At 51.9% G+C, this 25,397-nt stretch overlaps 1 protein-coding gene across 2 annotated transcripts; it reads left to right on the forward strand.

Moving 5' to 3' along the window:
• Positions 1–722: 722 nt before the first annotated feature.
• Positions 723–24,135, forward strand: OTUB2 (OTU deubiquitinase, ubiquitin aldehyde binding 2). Of its 2 annotated transcripts, none has more exons than XM_017857991.1 (6): positions 723–928; positions 12,081–12,176; positions 13,624–13,742; positions 18,518–18,602; positions 19,150–19,344; positions 20,277–24,135. In XM_017857991.1, exons 1-6 carry the CDS (start codon positions 926–928, stop codon positions 20,481–20,483), a joined length of 705 nt encoding a protein of 234 aa, XP_017713480.1. In that variant the 5' UTR covers positions 723–925; the 3' UTR covers positions 20,484–24,135. The 2 variants fall into 2 exon arrangements, with proteins under 2 accessions (XP_017713480.1, XP_017713479.1); XM_017857990.1 differs by lacking the exon at positions 723–928 and adding an exon at positions 11,859–11,963.
• The last annotated feature ends 1,262 nt before the right edge of the window (positions 24,136–25,397 follow it).

The raw sequence follows: 25,397 nt of genomic DNA on the forward strand, positions 1-25,397 counted from the left end.
GGGGGGGGTGGCGGGGCAGTAGCAGGAAGGGGAATTGCTCAATACACGCTCCTGGAAATATTAATATTGTGAAGTGGATGTATGCAATGCACTGAGCCCCCCCCTCCCCTACAAACTCTCCCTACCACACCCAAAGCAGCTCCTCCAGGACTCAAGGGCTGGTGAATGAATCTTTGAATGATAAATATTCCTATTTTGATGTCCATTAATAATGAGCTTGTAGGCAAGATGAGTCATCTAGACATGGTTCACGGATATCCATACAATTCCAGAGCCACAGAGTCAACGATCCCGGACGTTCATTCATTCAACAAACATTAACTGGGTGCGTGGCAACCTACTGATTCATGAGTTAGAAGAGGGTAAAATATTATATAGAAGCCATAGTTAATGTTATTGGACACGTGTTCCCTAAGCGCCTATCCTCTGATCTTGTGCAAACTATACTTATGTGACCTTGTTTATAAATTAATGAGGGCCAGCTAATCCTTCAGAAGACTCCAATTTTAGGTTTGCGCAAAAGCCCTTCAGCCTTTGCAAACGAGGACCTGTCTTTCTGGGTTGAGCTAACTCCTCTGCTAGTTAAAAAGCTTTCTGTGTCTTTAAAAGGGGGAGGCATCCTGTCAAATGGCCCCTAAAGCATAGGCTGAAGGCGCGTGAAGTCCCACCCACTTTCTATGACGTCCTGCATCCCGGCTCCTGATTGCCCGGCTGAGACGTCAATCGCGGGGCGTGTGTCTTCCTGGGACACAGTGGAAGTCTAACCTTTGGTTTGCGGAGCGGTCGGGTGTATTCTCCGCCGCCCCCACGTCCTCCAGGTCCCCGCCACCGAACCAGCGGCGGAGCCCGCCCGCGCCTCCCGCGGCACTCCCGCACCGGATCGCTCCTCGCTGGGGCGGGACCTGGCCTGGCGGCTCCGGTCACTATGGTCAGTGATCGTGGGGATCGCGAAGGGGAGCGGGCAGGGGCGCGGTGGGCGGGGTCGCTGTCGGAGCGGGTGCACCCGCGGGACGGGGTCGGACGGGAGGCTCAGCCCCAGACCGCCCCGCCGCGTTCCGAACCCCTGAAATACGGAGTCCGGACGGATACTGGGGCCAGGTCGCGCCCCGCTGTCCCCCGTGGACGTGCAGCTGAGGAGGTCCAGCTCGGCCCCGAGTCCCCGCCCCCAGCATGTCCGCCCCGGTTGGCCCCGGGCGCCGCCTCGACGGCGCTGGGTGGGCGCCCTCGACGGAAGCAGGAACAGGGAGGCTGCAGCGCTACGGGTCGCCTCCTCTTTGTTAAGTAGCCCCCCAGTCAGCAGTCCACGGCCCCACCCACCCGAGGGCTCAGCCGTCAAAGACCACCCCACTCCTGGCCCCTGCCCCAACCCCACGAGGGGATCTAGGAGTTGCACGGGGGACCAGGTCGTCTGTCCCTGCGGGCGACTAGTCCGTCTTCATTTTTGGAGTCAGGACCCACGTGGAGAGGCTGCCTCAAGTTGTGAGGCACATGAGTTAGGGGTCGGGGAAAAGAAAATACTCAGGAATCCCTGATGGAGAGTCCTGTCTGCGCAGAACGGGGCCCAGAGACCCTCTGAGCCAGGCTAACCCTGGGCTTGGGCAGGTGGGGAAACTGAGGCCAGACAGGGAAGGGCTTGTACTGATAGTGGTGGTCCTGGTACTTGAACCCAGGCCTCTGGACTCTCAGTTCAGTGCTCTTTGTGTTACATCAGCTCACCTTCCAGGTTGCTGTGGGGTCAGGCATCCTGCAGGGGACTGGGTGGGATGGCTGCCTAAGACCCTTCAACCCTGAGCGGGGGGGAGCCTGTGGAGTGAGGGCTGAGTGGCTTGTGTCGGGGCCACACAGCCCCAGGTTCAAGTCTCACTTCCACCTCTTGGAAAGCAAAGAGGCTTTGGTTGGTCCACTCTCCCCCTCAGCATCGTTTTGCACGTCTGTGTAATGGGCTGCTGTGAGAACCATGTGAGATGATTAGCTGGAGCTTTTCCTGTGACAGCAGAGTCCTGGAAATGGGTGTGCACAGATGCCTGGTTCTTCAAGCTTAGCCTCCTCTCTCCTATGACTGGGCAGGAAAATGGGTCACTGCAGCAGGATGCTGCCAGGCTGGGGCATGGGTCAAAGCCTGGTCATGGCCTGGCATGATCTGGGTGTGGCATAGGCAGCCAGGGCACGCGAGCTGGGACTGTCCTTGCCAAGCCAGCTTGGGGCATAGCTGGGGGCCTCTGGGGCATCTGGAAGCACCAGCTTCCCGCTTCCACTTGGTGCCCAAGGGTTTACCTGGTTGAGCTGCTCCTGGAAGGCAGCCTAGGTGTTTCTGCATCACCCACCAGGGAGTGATGGAGCTGGGGTAATGATGGGCTTAGCCACCCGGGAGCTGGAGGCTGGCATGCCCCCTGGCCACCACTCGGCAGCTGAGAGCACAGCAGAGGCGGTAGCTGCTCTTTGTGCCATGCAGTGAGGCCACTCACTCTGCCCCCTATCTGCCCTAACTCAGGAGACTGGAAGTTAGAGGGCAGGTGGGGTCCAAAGCCCTCACCCCTCACTGGGGGCTTGAGTGCCTTGGCGATGGATGAAGTGGTTAACCCACTAAAATAGGATGTCTGTCTGGGAATCACAGGGGTGGAGGCAGTGCAGGGTCTGTCTGTTCCCTTCCCTTCACGTGGCATTTATTGAGCACCTACTGCGTGTGGGGACCATACTGGGCCCTATACTGCATGGTGGGTTTTTATGTTGAATCTGCATTGTGTGGATGGTGGTGAGTGTGTGTGTGTGACAGAAGGAATATCCTTGGAAAATACAGCATCTTCTTTGCTTTCCTGTTTCTACATCACTGGGCTAAGCTTGAGGAAGGGCCTCCCGTGGAAGACACAAAGCCCCTTGGGAAGGTAGGGGTGAGACAAGGACCAGGCCTCTGGCAGGGACTGCAAATAGCGAGGGGTCTCGTGCACTCAAGGTGCATTTCATGTTTGGCGAATGAATGAGTCAGACATAAGCAGGAAAACCACAGGGTCCTATTGTGCTTTGTTCTGTTATTTGTCAAACAGGTCCCCACTGGGCGCCTTTGTCAGGCCTGTGCTGGGTACTGTGACACTAATGAGAAAGACAAGGTGCCCACCTGCTCTAGGACCTCACTGCCTGCTGGCCAAGACAGCTGGATACAAGCAGTGTCTGAGCTACAGGTCATGGCCTAAGAGGCCTAAGGACTTTGGGAACACAGTGAGAGGTCAATATGCTCTGAGGGAGTGGGGATGTTGGAAGGTTCTGCAGAGGAGGTCTTTTGAGCTGGGGGAGGTCTTTTGAGCTGAGTTGAAGGATGTATATGAGTGTTCAAGAAGGATTTGGGAAGGGTACATTCCTTTTGGCGGGTGCGGGGGGACAGTGGGCTATCAGGCTTTGAAGCATGGTCAAGAATGGGGAAAGGTAAACAGCCTCTGAAGATGCAAGGAGATTGAGGGAGGCAGGGAAATTGAGTCTGGAAAATTCGGTGAGGTCAGGATGTTCTGTGCAGGGCCTCACTTGCTGTGCTGTGGGGTTTGGGTTTTATTCCACCAATAAGGGGGAAACCATAACGTATTTTTGACAAGTAAGAGATGGTTGACTTGGACGATCTCTCCGACAATGAAGTGGATACAGGGTTGGAGGTAGCCAGGCTGGAGTCAGAGCCTGGCTAGTCCCATGCATGCATCTGTCTATTCATTCATGCAGTGTGTGGGCTTCCCGGGCTGCCATTACAAAGTACCACAAACTGTGGTGTAGAGCAACAGAAATGGATTCTTACAGTGCTGGAGGCTGGAAGCTGAAGATCAAGGTGTCAGCAGGGCCATGCTCCCTCTGAAGGCGCTAGGGAAGGCTCTGTTCCAGGCCTCCCTCCAAGCTTCTGGTAGCTCCTTGGCTTTTGGTTGCAGAACTCTGATCTTCATGTGGTGTGCTTCCTGTATGCGGGTCTGTCCTAATTGCCTCTTTTTATAAGGATACCAGTTGTATTGGATTAGAGGCCCACCCTACTCCAGCATGACCTCATCTCAGCTAATGACATCTGCAATGACCCTATTTCCAAATAAGATCCCATTCTAAGGTACCAAGGATTAGGAATTCAACATATGAATTTTGGTGGGGGGACACAGTTCAACCCATAACACTCAGTATACATTTCTGGAACATGGCTGTGTGCCAGGCACTGAGAAGCCAGCATTGACAGGCAGAAAAAATCCCTGTGCTCATGGAATTGGCATTCCAGTGGAGGCAGCCATGCAGCACGCGGGTAAACAGGCGAGCCTATTAGATCATGCCCTGAAGAAATAAAGGTGAGAGGGATGGGGAGGGGCATGGGAAGGCCTTTCTGAGGAGGTGACTCCACCTGCATCTTGGGAAAGGCAGAGGAAGAATCCAGGTCGAAGGAGCGGCCGTGCAAAGGCCCTGAGGTAAGAATGAGTGTGTCTTGTGAAGGAACACAGAGAGGGCCACATGGGGTCAGATCTGGGAGGTCGTTGTCAAAAGATTGAGTCTTGGCCTAAGTGAGGGAGTCCATTGGAGGGCGTGGAGGAAGGGCATGACCTTGCTGGCTAAGCAGCTTGTATTGGCTGCTTGTAGAGAATGGGCTGGGATGGGGGCAGGAGTGGAAGCCAGGAGGTCCTTGGGCAGATGTTGGTGCAGCCTCCCTGGGGGGAGATGATGGCACCTTGGACCAATGGGGAGGTCGAGGAGAGAGGAGTGGAGAAGCACTTCTGGATCTCAGCGTGAGCTCTGCCTGGATGGAGGGGCATTCTGGGGAGCTGGAGAAGCCTGTGGGGGGTGGGGGGTGAGGTGGGTAGGAGAGCAGTCAGGGACATGCTAATTCAGTAATGTTCTCAGACTTCTGAGTGGCGAGTAGCTGTGGAGTCAGAGCTCTAGGGAGAGGTCAGGACCAGAGAGGAAGCTGTGAGGGTCTGTTGGGAGGATGCTGCATGAGTTCAGGCATATTCTAAGAGGGAAGGCCAGGGCCCAGGTCAGAGTCTCTGCAAAGCCAACCAAGAACTGACCCAGTGGGTGAAGCCTCATTGCAGGGTCTTGTCAGTTTTCTTAGTGGAGCAGCAGAGAAGGGAGATGTAGAAGGCTGAGCAATGGCCCCAATGATGTCCACGTCCTAATCCCCACACCTGTGACTATGTTACCGTGGCGAGAGGGGCTTGGCAGATGGGGCTCAGTTAAGGATCCTGAGTTATCCAGGTAGGTGCAATGATGTAATCACTAGTGTCCTTATGAGAGCAAGGCAGAGTAATGTGGGGGGAGGGGGGCGGGTACGTAGCCAGGAAACCTGGGAGCCTCTAGAAACTGAAGAAAACAGATTCTGCCCTAGAGCCCATAGAAGGAACGCAGCTCTGTCGCTGTCTTGCTTTAGGCCAGCAACACTCCTTTCGGATTCGTGACCTCCAGCACTGTCAGATCATACATTTGTGTTGTTTTGAGACACTACATTTGTGCTCGTTTGTTACAGCAGCCACAGGAAACTCAGGGCACTTGGCTGCCCCCAAATCCATGGCTTCCAAACATTTGTCATCGCTCACCTCATCAATATAAAACCTCTGAGGCCAGGCGCTCATGCCTGTAATCCCAGCATTTTGGGAGGCCAAGGTGGGAGGATTGCTTGAGCCCAGGAGTTTGAGACCAGCCTGGGCAACACAGTGAGATTCCATCTCAAAAACAAAAAACAACAACGTTGAGCACTGCATGCATATATATGTCATATATCATACCCCTGAGTACACCTCTGAAGGGACATTTCCTCCAGCCCCTGGAGCAGTCCACAGTGCTGGGCCCATGGCTGCGGGCTGCTTGAGGAGTCTTTGGGTTATGTGGGCAGGTTTCAGGTATATACAGAGGCTTGGGAGGGAAAACCAGAGGAAAGTGGGGACTTGTACTTTCCCTAAATTTGGAGGTAGGGCTTGGTCCATGGATTAGGGATGGGGTATCAAGGGCAAGCTCTCCAGCATCATGGTGGGAATTTATACCCTGGCTCTTTCATCTCAGCCAGTGTTCCAGGGATGTAGGAGGAGGGACCAGCAGACAGATGTAGTGCCGTCTCCCACCAAAGACTCAAAGCCAGTCTGAACACCAAGCCCACGTCCTAGCGCTTTCTGCTAGTTCCCAGGGTTACTGGGGAAAAGCAGTGATTAAAAAACATCCTTTTCTCACTTTGAAATATATTCCTCCATGCAAGCTGCTAAATCTGTTTCCAAGCCGCAGTGCTATCTGACTTAATTAATTAGCATCTACTCGCAAACCAGCAATTAAAGGGCTAAAGTCCTTTTAGGTGGCCTAATTAGGTCTGACAGGACATTGTCAAGATGTGGCCTGTTCTTTCTCCATAACATCCTGGAAATTTTCAGCCATGGTTTAAAAAGCAATTACAAATGAGAGCCAGTCAGGTCAAGCCTCATGCCTGATTTATGGGCTAGTAAATCGAGGGTGTGCCTGGGGTTCTTCCAGGAGCTTGAGTCTCTGGTCTTGCCAGGGGTGTGGCCAGGGCCCTGCCAGTGTGGAGTGGCAGGGGACCAACTTGGGCGGAGTTGGATCTTTCTGGAGGTGCCAGGTGGGGACTCAAAGGGCCAAAGTGAGAATCCACTTGTCCCCAGGTCCCCCAATAAGCACATCTGGGACCCCTGGGGCCCTGGAGCTAGCCCAAGGTTCCATCACCTGCACCTGCAGATGGAGGTAGCCCACCCGTGAGACATTTGTAAGCAGGGGTAGCTCTTAAATAGTGTGGAGTAAAGGGAAAAAAATCTCCAGAATATCTATAGACTAATATTATGCAAACTTAAAATGCATGCATACTTACAAGTCTGTATTTTTCAAAAGGCAGATGCATTTCATTTATATGAGGTACCTAGAGTAGTCAAATTCATTAGAGACAGAAAAGCAGAAAGGTGGTCGCCAGAGACTGGGGGCAAGGGGATGAGGAGTTAGTGTTTAATGAGTAGAGATTCATCATAAGTACATGGAAGAAAAAAAATGGGTATGGGAGTTTCAGTTTGGGAAGATTGAAAGTTCTGGGGATGGATGGTGGCGATGGTTGCACTCTTGTGTGAATGTACTTAATGCCAGTGAACTGTGTACTTAAAAATGGATAAAAATAATGAAGTTTAGGGTATGTATGTTTTACCATAATCATAATAAAAAACAAATATATCTAGAAAGACATCCCATAGAAACTACCTATAGAGGCATGGGGGGATGGAGGAATGGAAATAGGGATCAGGGATGAAGGGGACCAAAACCTGAAAAAATACCTTCCTGAGGCTGGTTTCTACAGCATGTCCTGAAGGTACGGTGAGCTCAGCTCTTAGGAGCTGAGAGAGCTCCGAACTGCTATGTAGTATTTTCTTTTCTTTTTTTTTGAGATGAAGTCTGTCGCCCAGGCTGGAGTGCAGTGGTCCGGTCACGGTTCACTGCAACCTCTGCCGTCTGGGTTCAAGTGATTTTCCTACCTCAGCCTCCCGAGTAGCTGGGACTACAGGTGCCCACCACCACGCCTGGCTCATTTTTGTATTTTTAGTAGAAACGGGGTTTCACCATTTTGGCCAGGATGATCTTGAACTGCTGACCTTGTGATCCGCCTGCCTCGACCACCCAAAGTGCTGGGATTACAGACGTGAGCCACCGCACCCGGCCCTATGTAATATTTTCCCTTAACTTGGCTCTTTTAAAGAGCTTAAGTAGATTTGTCAAAAATGCAAAGTTTATGTTAATAGAGCAAGTGGAAACCTAACTTGACTTTCCTGGCATAGGTGCCACCCTCGTTCCTAATCCACCTTTAAATATTCCTCATTTTAACTGCTTGTTTGTTTGTTTGTTGGTTTGTTTGTTTGTTTTGAAATGGAGTATCGCTGTGTCACCCAGCCTGGAGTGCAGTGGCATGATCTCGGCTCACTGCAAGCTCCGCCTCCTGGGTTCACGCCATTCTCCTGCCTTAGCCTCCCAAGTAGCTGGGACTACAGGCACCCACCACCATGCCCGGCTAATTTTTTGTATTTTTAGTAGAGACGGGGTTTCACCGTGTTAGCCAGGATGGTCTCAATCTCCCGACCTCGTGACCTGTCTGCCTTGGCCTCCCCAAGTGCTGGGATTACAGGTGTGAGCTACCGCGCCAGGCCTCCTCATTTTAACTGTTGATGGCAATTTTCTGCATTGAAGTACTTATCTCTGCATGTTGAAGATTAATTCCTTAAATCCATTCCAGTCCTCTGTTGATTACCTTCTCAGACACTGCAGAGGAAATGTAGCTGATTTTGTGTCCTCCTTCTGCCATTTTGGTTTTGGTTTTGGGCAGTCCAAGCACCAGCAGTATTAAATATAGTTCTACTGTTTGATCTATGATTTAAAAAGATCCAAGCCATCATTTTAAGTCAGCTGTCTGTAAAAACAACAAGACTTTTATATAGTATAAACAAATTGTTAGATAAATAATGGGACTTTGGAATGAAGTCAGAGTGTGTGTGACTGCAGAGTAGGTGCGCTTGCTTTTCAGTATTACCTGTTTGTCCTCCTACCATCCACGCAAGGCAGCAGAGAGAGAGCTTTCGTTCTGAAACATACAGAATCCTATATTTGCTGTATTAGCATGCAGTATGAGTGCCAAATTAATTGTACAACTAGCAATTGTTATTATGCTAGTAATGTCAATCTTTCATGATTTAGAATAGACCAAAACATGTTAACGTTTTATAAATTTGCCTTTGAAGTCAATAAATCTGGCTTGGTTTAAGTTAAAAGAAAAAACACAAATGAAAATGGAATGATTTTAAACTCCGAGTCAGAAGCCTGCCCAATCTTGAGAAGAGAGACTAGCAAAGTAGAAAGGAGTTCAAGGTATGCTAGAGGCTGTCTTTCTCCTTGACGCGATTAGAAGGCTTGAAGGAAGTGGAAAGGCAAATCACTTTCCTTCCAGATATCACCGATGTATTTTACCGCCGTGTCTGGATATTGCCTGTAAATCGTGTCCTGTTCTACCTGTGATGAGCATATTTTGGGCTTGAAAACGCTGTTGTGGACACTGAGTCCCCAGGATCAGGAGCTGGATGTAGAACTTTCCTGGGGGAGGCCTCAGGGGCAGGAGGTCAGGACCTGGCCTGTTGATAAGAAGGCCCTGGGCTGCCCTGCGTGGAATGTCCCTTTGTGTTTAGCAGCCTTGATCCCTCAAGACCTCTGCGTTCTGCCTACCTAGCAGTTTGGCATGGTAGAATTTCCATGGGCTTCAGTCAGATAGATCTGCCTAAAATTGCTTCTTAGCACAGGGCACCTGACCTTGTCAGTAGAATGGGCATAATACCCATCTCAGGAGGTAGTTGTGAGGATTCAGTGAGATAATGGGGACATGTCAGCCTCTCCCCCCAAGCCTAGCACATAGTATGTGCACAATAATGGCACCTGTTATCACCTCATACCTCTTGGGCCTAGGGTAGCAGATCGCCAGATCATCTTCCATGTGTTGACTTTCAGCCTCACACTCGCAGGGTGGCTGCTGTAGACATTGCATCTGCACTAACGGCGGGAAGAAGTAAAACACTCCCATCTCTGTTCCTTTTATCCAAAACCAAAAACTTCCCCAGAAGTCCCCAGCAGACTTTCCATGGGTCCAGCTGGCCAACCCCAGCTACCTGAGTGCCCATAGCTGCAAGGGAGGCTAGGAAAATGGGAAAGAGGTAGGATTGTTGTGACTTACCCAGTCATTTTTCATCGTGTTGTGGGATTCCATTAGTGGGGAGGAAACGGGTCACAGCTGATAAGACAGAGGCCCTCGGCACCTGCCCCCAAGTGTTATCTGATTCCTTCTGATAGTTTTCCTGTTGCTTTGCCAGCTCGCACTATGATGTCAGGGCAGAAGGAAGGAAGGAATCCGGGGCTGGATTAATTTAGCAAAGAAGGGTGGGTACAGCATGGAAGCTTCTAGAAGCAAAATCCAGAATTCCTTTTTCCCACCCCCCAAGTGTTTGCATGCCCTGTTTCCACTTTTGGAAGCATTCTTCATCCAGTTCTTTTTTTTTTTTTTAAGACAGAGTCTTGCTCTGTCGCCCAGGCTGGAGTGCAGTAGTGCGATCTTGCCTCACTGCAACCTCTGCCTCCCAGGTTTCAGAAATTCTCTACCTCAGCCTCCTGAATAGCTGGGATTACAGGCACGTGCCACCATGCCTAGCTAATTTTTTTTGTATTTTTAGTAGACATGAGGTTTTGCCATCTTAGCCAAGCTGGTCTTGAACTCCTGATCTCGTGAGCCACCCACCTCGGCCTCCCAAAGTGCTGGGATTACAGGCATGAGCCACCGCGCCCAGCCCATCCAGTTCTTTAGGACAATGAATTCATCCTCTATTTTTAAGCTTTCTTCTGGGAAGTTGCCCTGAATCCCATGTTTGGGGGAGATCATGTTTGGTGCCACCAGAAAGGGAGAAACGGAATAAAGTGTAAGTTCAAGGGAGAGCCCAGGACTGACTCAGATGAGGTGAGGAAATCAGGGAGGCTTCATGGAGGAGGTAGCTTTTATTCATTTGTTTGAAAAGTATCTCACCCCCTTCTCTGTGCCAGGCCCTTGGTGAATGGAAGATGGCAGACAGTATGACAAGCTGTCACCCAGGCCCCCTAAAAACACCCCTGCCCAGTCCCAGCTTCTCCCCTGACCTGATACTGGATGCAGGATCGGGGCCAGATGGAAGTTTGCAGTCTGTCCCATGTGGAGACAGGAGCAACAAAAGTCATTTAGGCCTCATTATCTAATCTCATGGTCCAGCTTTCTGCTTCTGTGTGCTGAGCTTTGGAAAAAGCTAATCATCAAAAATCCAGATATATTTCTTCAGGTGAAGAAAGGGGTTTGTAGCATCAGAGGGCTCCTCTCTGAGCAGGATGGTATTGGGTTGAGATCATTATCTAGTCAGTGATGAGGCTGAGAGGCTACCAGGGAAGGCCACTGTGGCCAATGTGACATGAAAAAGGCCAGTTACAACTGCATATCAACAATGATGGTGATAAATGGATGGAAAACTGGATTTCTATTTACAAAAATCCCAATGAACAGTGACCATCCACAGTACTCTATTGCATAAAAATGGTCTCCTCTGGTTGTGTGCAGCAGCCAGCCTCACTTATTTTAAGCTATAAACTAAGTGGCTTTAACACCATTTCTCTCGCAGTATGTTCATGCTACAATCAAAGCGGCTTTGGGTGGGTTGGAGGCTAGAGATGCATCTCTCGCTTGTTTGAGCCCTGCTGACAAGATAGCACAAGGCGGAGACCAGGCCCACGGGGAGTTGGCTGCTAGAACGAGGTGTCTCCTGCAGTTTCCTTCACCCAGAAGCTTCCTTTTGTAGTTGCCTCCTCCCCGCCTGCCAATTTCTTCTCAGGCCTGGAGAGACCCTGCCTGTAGGAGGCTTGTCTTTCTGGGTTGGAATTGACCTAGACCCTAGAGCTGGGTTGTAGTATAAACTTTCTCCGCTAGGTGGTGCATGAAGATGCCCTCCCGCCCTGTGCTCCCTGAGCTCAATCTCTTGACACCTTTCCTGGCATCTCCATGTACCAGTGCCACACAGTGCGGCCTCTTCTGGTGACCTTATCACCCCCTATCTTGATTGTTTTTCTCTGTAGACTGTGAGCCTTGTGGGTGGGGGAGTGCTAGACGTCCCTCCTTCTGTATTTCCCGCATGTGACACAGTGCTAGGCATGTGGATGTTCAGGAATTGTTGGATGAATAAATGAATGAATGAATGCATGAATGAGAGAGGAGGGACGGAAGGAGACAAAGGGCCTTATCCTCAAGCATGAAGGCTCATTAGGTTCGAGGTACACATTCTGTGAAATGAATCAGGCTTCAATAACAAGATGAGTTTCCTTATAACCAGGGCTATCTCTTCACGATGGCCCTGACCCTGACGATACCTGTCCTGGAAATGTGGCGATCCCAACAGGCATCTAGGATGCTGGTAACATACTCCCAGCATGAGAAGGTAGGAAGATCCCATTCATTGTTGTCTGTAACCGGCAGTTCAGAGGCCACCAGCTCGCGGAGTCCCATCCGTTGCTTTTGAAATTGTCACAGCATTTCTTCCTTCCCTATCTTCCAGAGTGAAACATCTTTCAACCTAATATCAGAAAAATGTGACATTCTATCCATTCTTCGGGACCATCCTGAAAACAGGATTTACCGGAGGAAAATCGAGGTGAGGCAGAGGGCAGGGAGAAAGCATCCTAAAATAAACAGGCTGGAGTTGGGATTATAGCCTCTTTGAATGGGCCTCTTTGAAGGCCAATAGTTTGGGCCAGGTTTCTGGGCAAATGAAAGGATTCCTAGGATATTTCGATGTTGGACATTTGCCTTAGCAATACGTCCTTTCATTCCAAACAAAAAAAAAAAAAAAAAAAGGATTTTTTGTTTAAAAGTTTAGCACTATCCTAATGTTTTATTTACTCACTGAGACTTCATTACAATTCTGTGAGGTACTTTTATTACGCCTATTTTACAGCTGAGGAAACTGAGGCAATTAAATTGTGGCCATTTAGCTCATGAGTGGCCAAGCTGGGATTTAAACCCAGGCAGCCGAGTCTCAAGCCACATTCGTAACTGCTGTGCCAGGAGACCTCTTGGAGGGAAAGTGTACTCCAGTGAGGCTAAAGGGATTTGTGGGAAGGCTGCAGGGATCGCTCACGGAGCAGCCACCCGTGGGTGGCCGGAGGAGCTGGGTACCCACTCTGTCCCTCTGGCAGCAGGCCCCGGCTGCTCTCTGTACTCTGCAGGACTTCCTCTCGCTGCAGGACAGGCTTGTTCTGGTACTGGCCCCACAGGACCTTCCCTTTGAGTTCCTCTCAGACACGCAGCACCATTGCTGGACCCCGTTACTTATCGTCAGAGACTCTGATGGGTCCAGCTTGGGTCAGATGTCCATCAGCAGCCAGGGGTAGTGGTGTGGGCATCATGTGATCCGAACGCCACTGCAGGGGCACTTCCAGGACAGGAGCTGGGCTCTGCAGCCTGCTGACTTTTGTGTCCCCCGGAGCCCTCCTGGGAGAAGAGCCTGGGGCTCCAGAGAGTGGCCTCCCCACTGCCAGCTGGCCTCAGGTGGGCCCAAGTCAGCTCTGAGCCTTCTCATGGCTATGGGGGGAACAGGAACTCCCAGACCCCTTGAAAACCATCCTCTGCTGTCAAAATGCTGCTTATAGTCCCATGAGGCAGGAAAGGGGATTCCAGGCCAGTTCAGAGGGACACCTACTTATTGCTAGGAGTGGAGCTGGAGCCTACCCCTCCCGCCCCTGCTCACACATGCAACCCCCCACCCCCTACTTCTGCCAGCTCCTGATTCTCTGTGCTGCTCCCCCAGGAAGGCTTCCCCAACTTCCAAAAGCCAGTGCAATGCCACTGCCCTGTGGCACCCAGCCGGGCACTCCTTCTGTCCTCACAGTGCCTGGGGGCAGGGACGGACACACAGGACAATGCAGTGTATATTTATATCAGGGGGATGAACGAGCGTGGGAGGCTGAGGGGATAGCAGCCTGAAGGGAGGGAGCAGGCGTTTCCTGGGAGAGATGGGGGGCACCTGGCTAGTCCCAGCACCCAAACCACACAGAGCCGTTATTGGTGCAAATGCCCACATTTCTTTCTGTCCCCCGCAGGAACTCAGCAAAAGGTTCACCGCCATCCGCAAGACCAAAGGGGATGGGAACTGCTTCTACAGGGCCTTGGGCTATTCCTACCTGGAGTCCCTGCTGGGGAAGAGCAGGGAGATCTTCAAGTGAGTGCCGGGGTCCCCTGGGCTCTCAAGGCTGTGTTCTCTGTGCTAGGTCAGCCCCAAGTCTCTTGGAGGTTTTTGTTACACTCGGGCTGGTTAACCCAGAGAGGGAGCTGGAGGGCTGCATGGCAGAGGCGTCTGATGTTGGGGGAGTGCAGCCACCTGCTGTGGTGCAGTTGGGGGCAGCCAAGATGCCTCCCAGATGCTTTCCAGCCTCTGCTTCCACCACAGGCCTGGGTCAGCCCAGGTAAATCGTGTGCAGCAGGTACTTCGTGACCCGGTCTGAAAAAAGAAAACACAAACAAAAAGCAGCTTTGCCCCAGTGTTCAGCATAATTCCTGTTGACCTTGGTTTGGAGTGTGTGTGACCCAGACATTCAGCTCTCTGGGCCTGGCCCTGAGGTCATGCTGGAGAAGGTCTGTGTCCAGAGCTGCCCCTATCATCTCGGCTAGTTCAGGGCTTCTCATACCTGAACATTTGGACAAGGCCCCTGGTTCTCTAGTCCATAGCAAGAAAAAAAAAAGCAAAGACAAACAAACCCCTGAGACCTGGCTAGGACCCAAATTCCTGTTCAGTGGGAGCAGGGCAGAGCTGGGACTGCTTTTGTCACGCCTCCCAGGAGGTGCTGATGCCGCTGGGCCTCAGACCACGCTTTGAGGAGCAAGGAGCTAAGAGACCCACCTGGCTCTTAACTTTTGGGGGTCTCAGAGCCCTTAGAGGCTTTGGTGAGGGCCATGGGCCCTCCTCATCTGAGACCCACACCCAAATGCCCTCTGGAAACAGTACGGGGGGCAGTGGGTCTTCGGCTAAGGCAGGTTTCTCACCAGCGGCATGACTGATGTGGGCCAGATCATGCTCATGGTGAGGGCTGTCCTATGCATTGTAGGCTTATTAGCAGCATCCCTGGCCCCTACCCACGAGATACTAGTAGTAACCCCTTCCCCAAGTCATGACAATCAAAACTGCCTCCAGACACTGCCAAGAATCTCCTTTTGGCGGAAAAAAAGTCGACCCTATCTGGTTGAGAACTACTAGGTTCAGGCCATCATCTCCTGTTCAAAAGACAGATGATCTCAAAGAGGGCAGAAGCTGGGCCATCTGTTCCTAGGCTGAACCGTTCAGACTGTTTCCCCAGTGACAGACCGGCAGAACCCCTTGGATGCAGAGCCAGCTATCCCAAGCCATTCCCCTCCCCAACTTTCTCAGAGCCCTGTGGGAACCAGTGCAGCACAGTGCAGGGATCATGACCCCAACTTCAATTCCCCGTGACCCATGTGCCCTGGAATTGTGCCACGCAGCAGCCCTGGGCTCTCAGGTCAGACCTCACTCTCTTGCTTACTTGCTGTGCAACCTTGGGCAAGTGACCTGATCTCTCTGGTCCTCAGTTTTCATGCCTGTGGAAGGTGGACATTATAACACACTTCAGGATGCTACTGTGAGGACTCAGTGGGTGATGCTGGCCAAGCCCGATGCCTGCATCTCTCTCTGCACCAGCCCACGTGCTCTGTTCACCTTTCCTCCGTCCTGTCTCCCTGCTCGTCAGCACACACGCATGCCATGCTCAGACCCTGCTCTAGGCTGTGGGGATACTGCAGTGAACAAGAGAGACAAAAATCCCTGCCTTGTGGGGCTTGCGTCCTAATGGGAGAAGATGGACGGTACATGAGTATCACGTTTGAGGTGTCAGATGTTGATAAGTATTGTGGGAAAAATCAAGCAGGAAGGAGGCTGAGGAGTGCAAGGTCTGGCGTTGTCTGTTTCAAGTAGGGTTGGAGAGGTAAGGGCGGCAGGGCACATAGCACCTCAGGCCTTTCTAAGGACCTTGGCTTTCAGCCTGAAGGACACGGGAGCCACCAAAGGATTGCGCAGCACGGGGACTTGCCCTGCTGACTGCTGTGTGCAGGATAGATGGGGGCGGAGACACAGCCAGGGAGATGTGGTTGGCGAGAGATCCAGAGAGGAGATGGCCGTGGTGTGAGCAGGTGGATGCAGTGGGCATGGCAAGAAGTGGGCAGGTCTAGACACCTGTGGAGGTGGCAAAGACAGGATTTGTGCCTGACTCACATGTTGGACATGGCAGAGTCAAGGATGGCTCCCAGGGATTTGGCCTGAGAATTAGCAGGATGGAGAAGCCGTTTGCTGCAAGGGAGGGCTGAGGAAGATCAGGAGCTGTGGTTTGCGATGCTGTCTGAAATGTCCAGGAGTCATAGAGTGGGGGTGTCTGGTGGGCACTGGAGGTATGAGGCTGGCTTTCAGCAGGCAAGCCGGGGCACACAGGTGGTAAGTCAAACCACAAGGCTGCATGAGACCACCAGCATTTTCTCTTTCTTTTTTTAAAAATTTTCTTTCTCTCTTTATTTTTTCTTAAGAGATGGGTCTTGCTATGTTGCCTAGGCTGGCCTTGAACTGTTGGGCTCAGGCAGTCCTCCCTCCTCAGCCTTCATCTTCTTACACAAAAACTGAGACCATGTCACTCACAGGCTTGAAATATGCCCCCAACCTCTAGGAGCAGTGGAAACTCCTGACACCAAGGCCCTCCACACCAGGCCCCTGCCCCTCCTACCCCATTGCCTGCCCACCCTGAGGTCTAGGCACAAGGACCCACTTATCCTACATACACCAGAGCTTGCAGGCATGACATGCCACCTGACGCTGCCTTGGCCTAGGTAGCCCTGCCTCTGACCTGGCTGTGGGTTCCTCGGGCCCCAGGCATGTTGCTTCACTCACTCCCCTATAGCTCCTTTCCCCAGCTGAGCAGTGGCCATAGCCCTGTCATGGACATTAAGTGATTGACTCGTGAGTACTTGGAACACTGACTGGGATGTTCTGTGCTAGCTCTTATCGTCCGCGTCATGCATCCTCCACAACCTGCTGTCTCCCTGTGTGCAGTGAGCCCAGAGCCACACAGGCAGACACTCGTTCTCTGCTCAGTGCTGCGGCAGGGCTGGAGCAAGCGTGTTGCAGCAGTATGCTTGTTCCAGCCCTGGATCTTGCATACTTGCTCTAGAAGTATGCAAAGTACTTCTGTGTGCCAGAGGCTTGGAGAACACGCGCTTCCTTTGAGGGCAGCCACTGTTACTACCCCATCTTACAGATGAGCAAACAGAGCCTCATAGAGGTCCAATGACTTGCCAGAGGTCCCACACAGGCTTGTGTACAGCCCCAGCTGTCTGAACTTGCCCCCCTGCCGAGCCCCAGTGCCATCCTTCCCCACATCCCTGGCTTGCCTCTCGGGGGTACATGTCCTGGCCTTCTAACAGGGCCTGTGACCGCGTGCTGCTTATCTCTGTGTCCCCAGTGCCTGGCACAGAGGGGCCCATAAGTCACTGGCAAGGAATGAATGTGGAATGAGGCAGAGGTTTGGGGGTGGGAGTAGGGGCAGGAGAGCTGGGAGCAGAGCAGTGCACTTCATGGCCATGCAGGGACAGTGGCCCGAAAAGGGTGCGGGCCCTTGGAGCGGCCCTGGAGGACTGCAGCTGCTTCCTGGAGCTGCTTCTAGTACTCTGGCCATGGGCCACCTAGGCCACAGCTGAAGACAGAACAGGGGGTGCTGATGAGGGTGGCTCCTGAGCGGCAGGCATTAGTCAGCACTGACCATCATCAGATCCTTGCCGTGGCCCGGAGGGGAAACCTAGGTAGCAGGTACCACCGCAGTGGAGGCCTCATCCTCCCGGGCAGCCCTCCGTTCGCCCTCAGCACCCCTGCAGTCAAGGCATCATCACCATCCACACTTGTGCCAAAGGGGAGCCTATGGCCAAAAGCCACAGGGAGACTTGACAGGGCTGGAGGGGACTGCGGCTAGAAGTCAGCACAGGATCCATCCCTCCAATCCAGGCACCTCACTCTGCAATCAGGACAATCTAGTCCTGGCCCAGGCAGGACTCTTAGATATGCCAGGACCAGCCAGGGGCAAGCGGGGTCTAGGCAAACACTCCTGCTTCTGAGTTAGGAGACTGGCTTCCCGTCCACACCCACCACCTTCTCCCTCCTCACCGCCCCTGTCCTCCTACAAGGCACTAGGCTTTTCCGGAGCACAGCAACTTCTTAGGTGGCCCAGGCCTCTGTATTCCCTTGTGAAACCTTCTGCCTCCGGGGTCCTGTCAGAGCCTCGTCTCCGTTCCTAGGGAAAGTAAGGGGCTGGAGAACTAGGTGTGGCCTTAGTGTTCTGCGCCTGCCAGCTAGTCACCCAGGGCCGCTCACCTGGTCCTTGTGGGAGGCAGCCCTTCCTCCATACCTCATTGCTGCCACTAAACTTGGAGTGTCCTGGAGCCAGGGCCAGGCCCAGGCCCAGGCCTGGGTTTCTTGCCATGCCCCCTGAGGGTACCAGGACAGGTCCCAGAAAGGGGCTGTGCCATCAGGGGGCCTGCAGTGGGTGCAGAGAGGAACAACCCAGCATGCACAGAGCAAGGGCCTGTGGAGCAGGTCCCCAAGGGTGACTTGGTGCTGGCAGATGCTTAACAGCCGGCTTTGGGCGTGCGGGAGGCCTGGTGTGTGTTGTCAGTCGATTGCTGTGGTGTCAGTATTCAACATTACCATGATTGAGTCAAGCTGCCCTCATGAGGTCACTGAGCAGGGAGTTGGAAAAGATGCAAAATCACACACGCTCTTGTCATATCGTCTTTCCACCATGCACACACACACAATGCCGCTCAGTCACCAGGGCCCGGGGACTAGAGATGAGGTTGGTGGGCACAGTGGGTTGAGAGGGGGATGCACAGTTGACAATCACAGCACACTCGCTGTGTTTTCCTGTAAACACTCAGTCTACCCCCCTGTAGGTTCAAAGAACGCGTACTGCAGACCCCAAATGACCTTCTGGCTGCTGGCTTTGAGGAGCACAAGTTCAGAAACTTCTTCAATGCTGTGAGTTCACCTAGTCCCTCCTTCCACACTGGCAGAGCAGACAGGAGCAGGCACTGGTTGGAGCCCCCGCACAGCCCACAGCTCTGCTTCTCCTGGCTGGGGGACAGGATTGCTTCCTGTCTGTGGGGGTGTGTGGGCACAGGGAGCCCAGGGCCCTGCCCTCCCTTTGGGAGGAGGCACGTCCTTCACCCTATTCCATCTCCACCTTGTGCCTCCCTATCCAGTTAGTGAAGGGGCGGGATCGAGGACTCTGACGCTTGACGCTCTGAGTGTGCATGTGAGAATGCAAACCCAGGTAGTCATGGCAGGGAGACCCAACTGCCGCTCCCTAGACGTGCCTCTGGCCTAGTGTACAAACTACAAAGTCTTGCTAACCCTGGGTTACTTAGCTTAGGCAGAATCTCAGACTGATTTTCTACCTCAACCTGAGAATCTACAAATGAAAATGCACGTGAGGGCTTCACACAAAGGGAGGGAGCGGAGGGAGAATGCAGAGGGAGGGCTGGGGCTTGCTTGGCCTCCCTAGCTGAGGGCCGCGCGGGCGCAGTTTTACAGTGTGGTGGAACTGGTAGAGAAAGACGGCTCAGTGTCCAGCCTGCTGAAGGTGTTCAACGACCAGAGTGCCTCAGACCACATTGTGCAGTTCCTGCGCCTGCTCACATCGGCCTTTATCAGAAACCGAGCAGACTTCTTCCGGCACTTCATTGACGAGGAGATGGACATCAAAGACTTCTGCACTCATGTAGGTGCTTGGGGTCTCAGCGCCAGCCCCGGGTTCTGCTCCTGTGGCCCTCTGCCACAGACTTCAGCACCCATCTCTAGCCAAGGGACTTGGGTGTCACGACTGCCCTTGCAATTCAAACAGAGCTAGGTCAGCAAGCTGCAGACAGGTCTCACCTGAGCTACCTGAGCTGTGTGGCCTGAAGCAAGGCACTTCCCTCCCTGGAGATTTCCCATCTGAAAAATAAGGGATTTGGACTGGCCTGTTTACAAAACCGCAGTCATAGTCCAAGAGTTACATTTGCTTGATGTGTTTATGATGCGTGGTATTTACCAGAAAGAATTGCCAATATTTGAAAATTAGGCACTTTTCATAGGAATATTTGGATTTCTGTTGGAAAATCAGAAGATCCAGCCCCCAGGCCCTTGCTCGTGCAGGACAGTATCGGCAGGCACTAAGCAGCAGCTGCCCTCTCTATGTGGGACACACGCCTGCTTGCCACCGCCTCTGCCTCTTCCATCGTCTCTGCGGCATCCAGACTGGCACCCTCACTCACCAGCCTGGCCTCTGTAAACACTTAAGCTTGAAAGGCACCCCTGGATGTCAGGGTGCCTTTTATCTCTAAGATTCTTTGATGCCCAACCTGAAAAATTTCTGCCCCCTTTCCAGATCCGTCTAAAGTAGTAGCTTGCTCTCAGGTGTAACAATAAGGTCTAGAATGGAAAAGATCCAGGTTCGATTCTTGCCATTGTAGCGATTTCTAGCTGTGCTGCCTCTCAGTGAGGCTGTTTCCTGTGTGACATTAGAATGTCCATACCCAACTCATAGGATGTTGTGAAGATGATGTCCCAGCAGAGGCTGTGACCATGACCCTGAGAGCCAGAGTTGAACTCACTTGTCCTCTGCCAGGCCTCCCTCCTAAGCTGGCTTCTTTTCATTTTGGCTCCCTGCAGGAAGTGGAGCCCATGGCCACGGAGTGTGACCACATCCAGATCACGGCATTGTCCCAGGCGCTGAGCATTGCCCTGCAGGTGGAGTACGTGGACGAGATGGATACCGCCCTGAACCACCACGTGTTCCCTGAGGCTGCCACCCCTTCCGTTTACCTGCTCTATAAAACATCCCACTACAACATCCTTTATGCAGCCGATAAACATTGATTAATTTTAGGCCATGCAGTGGAACCTGTTACCTAATGGGACTGCATTCTGAATGGAACGTTCCGGCTCTTCAATTTTTTAAGCGATTTAGACTGTAGCAAGAAAATGTGCAGCCTTTTGGGCAAAGCCCCTGGAACGAGGCCTACCCATTATGGACTGTGGTAACTTGGTGATATTTTTAGTATTTATTTTAATGGAGGATCAAATGCTTTCTAACTAGGCCCCTGACCGTTCCCTGTGAGGCCTGGGTGGGTCACCTGCCCTCTCTGGAATTGTTTCTTCAACTGGAGGAGGGTCCTGCCTATGTTGACATTGCATTGTAGAAAAATGGGGCCTCTGGTTTCTCTTTACCAGGGGCAGTGCCTCTCTGCGGGGGAGGAAAAGCTCAAGGTTAGCTGTCTTAATGCAAGTGACTTACCAGGCCTACAGAGTCCAGTCCAGTCATTTGTTGGACTGGGCTCTGGCAAATAGCCTGTTGAGGTCAATTTGAATGTGAGGGCTGTTTCAAACATTCATAATGGATGTATTTTCCTACCCCTAACTTACGGAGAAAAAAAAGACTTTCTTTTTTTGCCAAAGTCCAGAAAAGGGCCTTTAGCCTTTAGCAGGAGCTTAAATTGTTGGGGCCCCTCTACCTCTCTCAGGGCCAGAACTGCCTGATTTTTGGTGGACGAGCCCTTCAGGGTTCTGCTGTCAGCCCCACCTGGACAGAGGCTTACAAGACTAGGGTTTGGAGCAAGATCTGTATATTTCTGTCTGGGATCAGGAAGCTGCAGCTGTCCCATCATCCCCAGCAAATCCTAGAAGTGGAGTCTGGGTACTTCACGGATAGAGGTGTCGGCATGCACAGCCATGGACCCAGCTGAGCAGAGCAGATGCTTTGCAAGCTGCCCCTGGCTGCTTTCTCCCTTTCCCGCTTCTGCTCTCTTTATGGACTGGTCAGAGGGTAGGTGGAAAAGAACAGACAAGCCATGTAAGTTGGCAGTGGGGAGATTTCCACGGTGGAAACTGCCTGGGAATTCCAGCCAGCAGCGTCCTCATTCGGCCACCTGGCTATGCCCCTTAAATAAGCCCCTCACCTTGCTGCCTCAGGACCTTCAAGATTCCATCCGTGGGCTGGCCGGCGAGACGGCACCAGTGGGGCCCCACACCCGGCTAGGCGGAGATGCTGCTAGCAACCTCTCTTTCTCTGTAGGAGGAAATGGAAAATGCAGGGTGTGGAATTGCCCTTTGGGGTCCTTCCTTAATTGAAGGCCACCTTCTCACAGGTTTCATTCTGCAGGGATTTATTGGAATCTATTGGTGCTGCTGCGTGAGTCTGCTGACAACCTGACTACACAAGGACTGGGTAGCAGACTCCTCAGAGTCCTCTTGACACAAATGTCCGATTTGTGTCACTATTCTGCCTTCGTGAAAAGCCAGTAGCACTCTTAGATGTCAGGGGATTTTAGTTCCAAGCAGGGCCCCTGGTTTCCATGCTGCCCGCAGTTGGAGTTTGGATCCAAAGGCTCTGGCTAAGTCATTATGTCACTTTTTCACAGGAATGTAGATTTGACCATCACCTCTGAATTTGTTCAGTACCCCACCATTGGTCTATGAGAAGTACACTGGAAGTGTGGGGGAACACATGACGTGATTTGTAAATAGCATCATCTTTGCCAGACAAGTCTCCAGAGGATCCCTGTTTCCCAACTGAAAGGTGTGAACGGACACACACATGGCCTGGATGACACCTTGGCTGTTCTGAGGGGCTGTCAGGTGGGCTCTGGGCCTTCCAGCTAGGCTCTCAAGCACAGCAGAAGCCTCACTGGCTGCTATGTCTCTGTATCTGTGGCTTGTGTGGTAACCTCAGAAGCAGAGCTGTTTGGCAGACTGGCTGGAGAAATTCCCTCTGGGAGACTTGCCTGTGCTGTGCTTCCATGTCACAGAGCCCCCCAGAAACTCACAGGGGCCCTCTTCCCAAGAAAGAATCTATTCTATCACTTCAGAATCAGGACACTCAAGCTCTGGCAGAGGCAGGCCAAGTTACTTTCATGGTCTTACCCTCTGCTTTTCCCCTTTTTGCAAAAACCATCAGCCAAATCCGAACCATTGCCCTTGTTCCCCCCACATTCCCTCTCAGATCTTTGTCTCAAAGGGAAAACACAGTGGATGAAAAGGTGTGGCAGGCTTTGGCAGCTTATTAAAATCTAGTCATCTGTTGATGTTACCTTGCAGCCAGTCACCCTGGCAGTCACACTTCCTGGATAATTCTCTACCCTCACCCCACAGAGCCATCTCTCTCCAGACCAAAAGCTGGAAGGACAGTTGTTTTGAGAGCTTGTTTTTACAACTCCACGTTTATTATGATACTTTCTCTTCAAAGGAAACTTTATAAATCAATGGGAACAATTAGCAACAGAAAGAGCACAGTCCCTGCTTTTGATTGGGTTTCTATTTTAAGCAAATGAGATCTCTGAAGCCAGAATGCCAGGGTTCAAACCTCAGCATTGCCACTTACTAGCTGTATGATCTTGGCCAAGTAACTTCACCTCCCTGAACCCCAATTCCAAAGTTTGTGAAATGGCAACAATACCTATGTATCACTGGATTACTGGCTAAAATGGAATGAGATTCCTTGTGTGAAAACAGCTATTATGCCTGACACTCATCGTATGGGCTCTGCAAAGGGATGTTCCCCAACCTGTCCTTCCCGACAGGAAGCACAGGGCACTGCAGATGGGGAAGCATGTCACCCTGGCAGTGACTGTGGCTTCCCAAGCAAGAGTGTCAGGGGAACCATTAGACAGAGTCTAGGAGCCAAATGCATCGCCACCCTGAGCAGACACGGGAGTGGGGAGGGGGCTGTGACTCAGTGACTTTCAGGGACCCCAGGCCCTGCGGGATGTAGGCCAAGCCCTACAGCTTCCCTGGGCAGTAAGTAAAAACATTCTCCTAGCATTAAAATGCTTTCCATAACTACTTTTGTCCTGGCTTAATACTGGGTTCCTGGCATGCAGCCAAGAACTCTGCTTTTCCGTGGTGCTTGTGTGTTGAGTAGATTAGCTGGGGAGGGATATTCCTTGTTTAATGGCAGATCCAGGACACTCAGGAAGCTCTGCCCATTGACTTCACCTTACCAGGCGAGAGTAGCACTGCTTGGAAGGCTGCTCCTGTCTTTTAAAGCCTGTCTACTTATTAGCTCGTCCACCAAAAAAAGGAAAATAATTTGCTGTTAGAAGGCTAGGGCAGGATACTGACAGTCATCAGGGGATCTATGTTTGGCTTGTGACAAGTGGCTTCACTCCCACGGCTCAGGTACTATTGGGGGATATTGAGTCTGCTTCCTAACCCCACTGACCTCCACTGCATCATTTGGAAAATGGAGTCTCCCTGTCATTCTCTGACAGCTGTCAGTCAGGAGCTGACCGCACAGACAGGGGCACTTTCCCCTCCTATCCAGGTCACTGGCGACACTGGGGGATGGGAGGTCATTCCTTGGCAACACTTCTGAGACTGAAGTAGTTTTCTGAACTTGTCCTGGGCCCAGAAAGAAGATACTAATCCCACCTCTGCCATTTGGCTGCTGTGTGGCGCTGGGCAAGTCTCAATCACTGGGTGTCTATATGCTCAAGTACAAAAAACACTATTAAGACTTATAGATGGGCACAGTAGCTCACACCTGTAATCCTAGCACTTTGGGAGGCTGAGGCAGGAGGATCACTTGAGGGCAGGAGTTTTGAGACCAGTCTAAGCAACATAGTGAGACCCCATCTCAGCCAGGTGTGGTGGTATGTGCCTGTAGTCCCAGCTACTTGGGAGGCTGAGGCAGGAGGATTGGCTGGGCCCAGGAGTGTGAGGTTGCAGTGAGCTATGACTATGCCACTGCACTCCAACCTGGGCAACAGAGCAAGACCCTGTCTCAAAAAAAAAAAAAAAAAATTGTTTCTCAGGACCTTCAAGACTAAATGCTAATTAGATAAAAGTGCCAACCATGAGGCAAGAGAGGCAAGCTACTTAGATCTTGGGGTATCTTGGTCCATTTGTGTATCCTCTTCAATTCCCTAGCACCCCTTGAACTGAACAGCTGTATTGTATTGTGCCCACCTGTTTGGAAGCCAGACAGTAATGCAGAAATCTGTGCTTCTCTCATGGTTGTGGAAGTTGTGGATACTCACCTACACTGATGCAGACAAAGCTGGGGCAGCACCGGGAAGTCCCTAGTTCTCTGGGCACACATTTATACCAGGCTGACCGAGCCTTAAGTTCCTCTTCTCCCAAGGAGCTCAGCTAAGGGAACACAGCATGGCAAGTGCTATGAAGAGGGTAAGCATGGGACACTAAGGGAGCCCCAGGAGAAGCACTGCCCCCACTTGGAGGCTCAGGACTAGAGGACCCATAGCAGTGCTCTGGGATGGAGAAGACCAAAAGGCAATCCAGACTGATGTTTTAAAAGCCTATTCTGCACAAAGGCTCAGGACAAGAGAAGGGGTGCATGGAACCATGGGCAGGAGCCTGCTCTGTCACAGAGGGGAGTGGAGACAAGGCTGGGGCTAGATCCTGAGGGCTTCACACGTCAGACCTGTGACTGTTACTGTTGACTCTGTGATGTGAGGGAAGCCTGAAGACAGCAACCTCATCCCTGCCTACCTCCCACAGTGGCTCAGACAATAGCCAAGAGTGTGGGAGAGAGCTAAGGAGCTATTAGGGTGCTGCTCTGGGTAAAGCAGGAACATGTGCCTCTTGAACATTCCAGCCTCTTGCTCCATCCACACTGTCCAATCTTGGCGGCAGCCAGAGGCCTGACACTATTCCTGTCTTTTCAAGGGCTTAGCACTGTGCTGGCCCAGGAGACTCACTAAGTTAATAATGAAACAAACGACACCACGCCCCCAACCATCTTCTAGCTAAAGAAAAAAAAAAAAAAAAAAAAAA

The sequence above is a fragment of the Rhinopithecus bieti genome, unplaced genomic scaffold, assembly GCF_001698545.2.
Source record: "Rhinopithecus bieti isolate Rb0 unplaced genomic scaffold, ASM169854v2 scaffold_41913, whole genome shotgun sequence".
NCBI lineage: Eukaryota > Metazoa > Chordata > Mammalia > Primates > Cercopithecidae > Rhinopithecus > Rhinopithecus bieti.